This window comes from Austrofundulus limnaeus, unplaced genomic scaffold, assembly GCF_001266775.1.
Source record: "Austrofundulus limnaeus strain Quisiro unplaced genomic scaffold, Austrofundulus_limnaeus-1.0 Scaffold55, whole genome shotgun sequence".
Lineage (NCBI taxonomy): Eukaryota > Metazoa > Chordata > Actinopteri > Cyprinodontiformes > Rivulidae > Austrofundulus > Austrofundulus limnaeus.
In genome coordinates this window covers 302,314-309,736 of record NW_013952457.1, presented here as the reverse complement: position 1 = coordinate 309,736, position 7,423 = coordinate 302,314, and the positions used below count along the sequence as shown (strand labels likewise).

Here is a 7,423-nt window from a genome sequence, read left to right as displayed (position 1 = left end):
GCACTGTGACTGCTGGATATGGGCACCAGTGACCCACGCAACCCTGAAAAGGAAGAAGCGTGTACAGAAAATGGATGGATGGATGGATATATATATACATACATGTACACACACACATCCATACAGTACATACGTACATACACTCAACAGTTCCTACATCTACAGCTCTAAATTTGCCTCTGCATTACTTTCGTTTCCACTTAGGTCCAAGTGGTTTTACAGGTGTAAAAGTAATATGGCTATGCTAAAAAGCAACTAAAACGTCTGGATGATGCATTGCCCCAAGCCTACAGCTGAAATGGCTTCACCTTTGATTATGGGCTTCACATCTGTTGACAGTGACGAGGAATGTGCCATCTCAAATCCAAGGCTTCGACTGTGTGAAGCCGTGTCCTCCAGTTTCACTGACGTCAAACCCATCGTAGACATGTCCTCCACATCAATGGGTTCTTCCTTCATCACCAACGAAACATGAGATTTTCCTGAATGTAGGTCAGAGTCATTTGGGTTGTGAGTTTGTATGTTCTGTACTCCCCCCTGCCGGACAACTTGCTGATCTTCTTTAATGGGAGACGTTTTATGCTTCTTTTGGAAAAAGTTGCTTAGAATAGTGCTGCTTGATTTCTGGCCCCTCTCTCTAGAGGTTTTACGTTTGACAGTAGAAGCTGGGGTCTTTGGTGATATTGGAGGAGACTCAAAATTTATTTTTGACAACTGTTGTCTGGAAAAAGCACAAAAACAAAAGCATATGTGAATGAAAAAGTTCAAACCGCACACAGTTTATGTAGGGTAACAAAGAAAAAAAATTTACTTCAAAAACAGACTGAGCTCATTAAAATAAAAAAGACTATAAATGCCAGTGACAGTAAAGAGCACTTAAAGGAAGAACTCCCATCTGCTTCGTTATCCTGCTGCTTTTCTACTGAACGAAAAACAGGAGAAGCTCTGGCTACAGTCTTGGAAAAGTGGAACGCAAACAAACTGCAGCTGGGCCATTGCTTGGCAATAAAAAGGGAATCAATGAGGTGTGTGATGTTCTCCTTTCCATATTTAAAACTTATTTGTGCTTACTGTTCCCATTAGAGCTCATGCACTTGTGTGCCCAGAGATGCACGCACGTCAAGGTGAATGTGATGTGGAAACAGCTATTCTTGTGACAAACTACTCCTGGTAGAATTCATCTGTAACACTGCAGACACTCCAGGATTTATAGTCTACAAAACCATTTAAAATGTCACAATAAGAGATGAGTTGCTGAACTAAGGTCTTCCTTAAATTAGTCCCTGAAGTGACTTAGACTCCATTTAGTTGTAATGATAAATCTACTGTTACCCATCTGCATTGTTACTCAACATTAAGCTAAATAATTCAATTATATCACCTCCTAATTTTACATTTATTACTAGAAAATGCAATAAACTCAAAGGAAATGTGTCAATCTGACATTATTTTTGGGAAGTTTGGTTTTAACTTAATAATAGGGATGCACGATATATCGGTATTGATATCGGTATTGGCCGATAATTGGTCWTTTTTTTTTAGAATATCTGTATCGGTCCGATATGTAAAACGGGGTCAATATATCCAATATCGATATTGGATATCGATATCGGCTGAAATTTTCATATTGGTGCATCCCTACTTAATAACTATGAATAAAAACAGCTAGTTTATGATTATTAGTTCCATTGTAGAATTGTTTTTTTTTCTTTTATAAGTGAATCCATCTTCTCTGAATAACTCAGGTAACAACATAATCAAACGAAAATTACTGTAACACAAAACACAGACCAACAAGTGTTAACAATCTTCAAACATAAAAATCAAAGTTTCAACTGGCATGGATTCAAATAATTTTTAAATTGAATAAAATGAGCAAGAGGATGATCTAAACAATTGGTAACTCTAAATTGTCCAGTTGCCAAATTGTCCAGTTGAACAGCTGTTTGTCTCGTTTGTCTCTATGCGTCCCTGTGATGGACTTGTGTCCTGTCCAGAGAGTCCAGAGAATCTAGTTCTTGAACAGTGACTGCTGGACATGTGCACCTGAGACTCCTGTGACCGGAAAGGAAGAAACAGGATGGATGGATGGATGGACAGACGGTGAATTTGATTTTAAAAAAATTACAAATCAGTTAAAATTTACATTGTAATCTTTTTAAAGAAAACAAAGATTTATGAACCAGATAGAAAAACTGGTAAGTTTCTTTTTCAACTGTGAAGTTTTCTACCTTTCACCTGGTAGGATTTGTTCCTCTTCCTCAACTCAGAACTCTGAATTTTGCACGAGGTTAATGTGAATTAATGGATGGTTGGATTGATGGATGGAGCCAAATTCAGAATGCCAATTTTAGTCTCACTATGAAGAGATGTGTTCGCCTAATATTAGCACTAGTACCTCTGACAGGAAGTTATACAGCATTTTGCACAGAGTCAGGAACATAGGAGAGTGCTTCAAAACGTCAGAGTAGAAAAGAAGAAAGTAATCAAGACTTTGTTAAAAACAGCATAAGCAATTAACAACAAAATAAGAAATGTATTCATCTTTTCGTAGGATGAACTAAGAGAAAAAGCAAAGTGTGCACACAATAAAAAAAGCATGTTTAGGACAGAAAACAGCATTGTGCCTTTGGTAATTATGGTAAATATTTTAGCTGCAATGTCTGACATCCGTATCTCGGTGTAGAAGCTCAGCTCTTGCCAGAATAAAGTGATGTGAGCAGAAACTGCACACTAAGAGCCAGCTGTGGCAATATAAAAATGCAGCCCTGTGATAACGGCTAATGGCTTTCTACAGAAAAAGGCCTTCAGTTTAATGGCAGAAAATTAGTGCTATCTTCTAAAAGGTGCCTGATGCAGTGTTTTTTTACGCTGAGAGACCCAATGATAGAGGCGATCCTCACACACGTGTTGAAGCAGAAACTGTACCTGTACTGGGCAGGCATTTAAAACATTCTCCCCAAAAAGATCAACAGACTTGTTATTAATGCAGGAATAAAAAAAATACAATTATGTGTTAAATCAATATTTCAAAAATGATTCACAACTGAGTTTATGTAATAATTTGACTCCAACATTAAAACACAACAACAGTCTCTCCTCTCACCTGCTCAGTGCTTGACAACAGGAAATTAAACAGTGGAGGGCAGAACAGCAGCGTAATTCACTTATTCATAACAACGATGACAATCAGAGGGTCCACTATTGGCAGAGAGAGCGTTCAGACTGCTGATGATGCATGGTGATTGATGGAGAAGACAAACATAGCTGATTATTGACTGATAAAAAATTTAACACAAAAAATGAAGATGGAATGTTAATTAAATGAACTGCATTTTTTGAGGGAATGTATATCGCTCGCCGCCTTTCATGCCAGAGTTAGAAACTAAAACCATCTGATGATGAGAAATGAGGTCTGAAGAGCATAGTGCCAGTGCCGTCCTGAGACTGCAGGTTCGAGCTGAGACTGTGTCAGAAAGGAAATTCAGCATGAAAGACTTTCCAAATCATCCATGCAAGAGCGCTCACTGTGGCGACCCCTACAGGAGGGAGCAGGCCAAAGAAAACATTTTATAATGCACAATGACAAGAATGAAGCCGGCTTGGTCAATGATGATGTCATGAGCCATCTCATAAGATATTGCAAGATGTATTAGTCCTTAAAATATTGAAGATGAAACTCAGCTACTCCCACACAAGATGTACCTCAACAACTGTAAAGTTGACAGAATTATAGTTATTTTTGTGCTGACTAAGGCTGATAACCTGCGGCAGCCATCTTGAATGAGGTCAACTCCAAAAGTTAATAAATTGTAGACTAGTGGTTCCCAACCCTGGTCCTCAAGGACCCCTAATCCAGATTGTATTTTTACTTGTTTCCCTGCTGTTCAGCAGGTCTTCAGAAGATTATTAATCACTCATTCATTCAAGCCAGGTGTGTCAAATCAGGGAAACATCTAAACATGCAGGAAAGGAGTCCTTGAGGACTAGGGTTGAGCATCACTGCTTTAATACATGTTATGTGATTTATTATTTACAAATAAATGGCAAAGAATCAATGACTTTCAGGGGCAATACTAAAAAACATAAATCTAAGTCAATATTATATTTTGAAAATGTCTCATCAAGTTCAGAGAAGCTCTTGAGGTGTTGGTCAACATTTAAAGCAGTGATTTTTAGATGTTTCCCTGATTTGACACACCTGGTTTGAATGAATGAGTGATTAACAATCTTCTGATGATTTGCTGAATAGCAGGGAAACAAGCAAAACATGCTGGATAGGGTTACTTGAGGACCAGGGTTGGGAACCACTGTTGTAGACATACATCCAATGGTTACTTTTTGAGAGTTTAAATAAAATCTGTCTGTTGGTTGATGAGATATTTTGTCGGTGCAATAAACATACAAACACACACGCACCCACACATGAACAAGTTTGTATTTCTATCCTTATTAGGGCCGTTCATTGATGTTCATTCATTTCCAGTCGTTGCTATAGCCTAATGCTGACCCCTCACTAGTCTAAACCTAACCCACCCAGTACACACACCTTAGTTCTAACCCTAAMCCCCAACCCAAAAATGGARTTCCACCATATTAGGRCSGGTYCTTGGTCCCCATATAGACTACTGGTCTTGACAAGKTATGTGTGCATACCAGAAACAGACCAAAAAATGTAACAAATACAAGAATACACACGCACCAAACACAAAACCACCTAAAAAGCTACACTGTTTTAAACTCCTTTTTAAATCTACTTATTAGTAGAATTTATAAGGGAGATTCAAATTTTAAGTATGTAGTGCAATTACAACAAGAAAGAGAAAAAGACCAGGCTTGATATGACTAACTACTTTGAACTTCCTATTTAAAATCCTACCATTCATCAGCCGACTTGAGACTGAAAGCAGGTGAGCAGCTGCACCCATGTGGCAGGTGTTACAGCTTCATCTGAGGGGATTTGCTTCTCTATACAGAGTTACGTGTCACTGGAGGAACAAGTCAAAGTCATTCCAGCATTTCTCAGTCCTATCCCTGAACACTGCTACCAGCCTGTGCCCCTCTTTTGTATTAAAAATGTAACCCTAGAGCTAAAACATAAAAATAATAAAACACACAAATATGTGCAAAAGTGCAATACAATAAATGACCATGTCTAATGAAAARTAAATCCCTGTTTGATTGGCAGAAAATCTGCTAATCATAAGTAGATTACTGAAAGGCAATTATGGAAATGTGGATTGTTTTCCCCTCAAGTGCTGCTGGTGTGTTGAAGTAAACGAGCAGACTTCCTCATGGTCAGACTGAGATCTCCGGTCAATAACAACATGATCCCATGACATCCCCACAGTAATCAGTTTTCTTCTCTGGTCTTAAGAGAATCAAAGTATAAATGGAAAAAGATATTGAAGCAAAAGCATTTGTGTTCATTGCGGAGKCAGACTTATTTCCTGACGTGCTGCTTTTTCTTTTAGTCTTTCCACAAAACAGAAACCCTCCACAAACTCATTCTACAATATTTGAAACTAAATTAAATAACTAATCTATGTGAACTGAGTTAATTATTGCTTGATAACTGTGCCTGTCTGTCATATTGTTTGTCCTCCTAAACTACAGTTAAAATATTGAGTTCAGTTGCAGTAAAATATATATTTTTGCTGTTTATTGTGTGTTACCTTGCAGTTTGAAAGTTTGTAACCAGGTCATCCAACAAGCGGTTGTTTCTTAGGTCTTGTTCTGTCATTTGCTGAGAGAAAAAAGAACATATGAAAACAATTTCTGGAAGGTATAACTTCTACAAAATGTCGTGTGCATTCTCTACCAACACTCAAGGTTGTTCTGTTATCTATAGTGATATAAATCAGCAAAAMATCTGAAAATTACTTGCATTACTGAAGCAGAGTCACAATATTAAGAAAATTTGCTTGATAATTTTTTTATTGGCTTATATAAGAATACCTAAACATTTTTTTCCAATGTATCATCATTATTGCGTTAATTTAATTTTCACTATTAAACAAACTGAACTACATTAAATCATACTAATACTTACTGTATTGCAGACTGGACATTGCAGCTTATAGGAAAGAAACTTTCTGATGCACAATGAACAAACTGTAGAAGGAAATATAAACAATTTATGTTCAACTTAATTCCATAACAAACAGGTACATAATTTTTACATCAGGCTATAATATTTAATTTGTTTGTAATGCTAAAACTTCTACACCCTGAACAGGTCAAGTCCATTAAAAAACCAAACAAGGATTCACATTCTCACTCACACCAAGGGTCAATTTAGAGTTACCAATTAACCTAACATGTTGTTCTGTGGGGGAAATTGGAGTATCCGGAACAAAAAAAAAAACATGGCAAACAATAAGACTGGGAGAGAGACCAGCTGCCTTTTTCTTTTGAAGAAACAGCGCTAACCCCTTCACAAAACAGTTCCAGGATGAAGCCACATCTGGTCATTCATAAATGTACTTATGTGACTTTATAAATGAAACCATAATTGAAGAAATACTGGAAGTGTGGAGTAAACTCATTGGTRTTGATGTAGAAAATACATTTTAAACATGTGTTTTGGAGATTTCCCATCTTGTGACTTCCTGTTTGCTCAGATCACCTGTCATCACTACAACTTAAGGCTGGGCGATATGACTGAAAAATGTATCACAAAATAAATATTTCATATCAATTGATATAGAAAGTTATTAGATTTTTTTGTTTGTTTGTTTTTTGTTTTGCCTATTTGATATAAGGACCAAGGGTCGAATTTATAAAGCTTGCGTACACACAATATGAGCCCAGAAACTTGCGTACGCCACTTTTTACGCCAATGTTGTGGTTTATAAAATCCAAACTTGACGTGAAAATGTGCGGTGCCTCACGCCAGCTGTGACCCATGTGTACGCTCATTTTGGAGACGGGAAACTGCGGCAGAGATGGTGAAGTGAAGAATTAGAGCCACACTGTGTAATGATCACTGTCAGATATTTAATTTACCTTCATCAATCTGACTTAGATTTTTATTCAACTTTATCATCAGCTTTATTAACAGTACTAATATTTATGCTTCTGCTGCTGAGCCATGAGGACCTTTGAAATTAAAAAAAACTTAAATTTTAAATTAAAGTTCCCCTGCGCAACTCCCTTCATCTGCTTCCTCCTCACATGACCCTGAACCACACAGACCCCTCCCTGACCCACAGACCCCTCCCCGACAAGAACAGCAGGACAGCAAAAGTTACGCTTTGGATACACGCGCAGGGCGCATCCACCTCTCCAGTGTGAATGTTATAAACCTTCACATTTAAAGTCCGTATTTGTCACGCGTGTGCGCGGGGCGGGGGTGTCTGCCGCGGATAACAGAGCAGGCAGGAGGGGGAGAGGACGAGGAGAAGAACGGTGGACTTATTTC

The 7,423-nt window shown here is 37.8% G+C and overlaps 1 protein-coding gene across 2 annotated transcripts in view; it reads right to left on the bottom strand.

Annotated features, from left to right (window-relative positions):
* rad18 (RAD18 E3 ubiquitin protein ligase) overlaps positions 1–7,423 on the bottom strand; it is a 35,633-nt gene that overhangs the window by 22,870 nt on the left and 5,340 nt on the right. Inside the window, exons 3-5 of one of the 2 annotated variants that reach the window (XM_014009041.1) lie at positions 6,053–6,114; positions 5,676–5,746; positions 309–721 (exon numbers count right to left, since the gene is read on the bottom strand). In XM_014009041.1, the coding sequence (XP_013864495.1) occupies positions 309–721; positions 5,676–5,746; positions 6,053–6,114 (546 nt within the window). The remainder of the gene's footprint in view (positions 1–308; positions 722–5,675; positions 5,747–6,052; positions 6,115–7,423) is intronic. The other variant, XM_014009042.1, reaches the window with a different exon arrangement.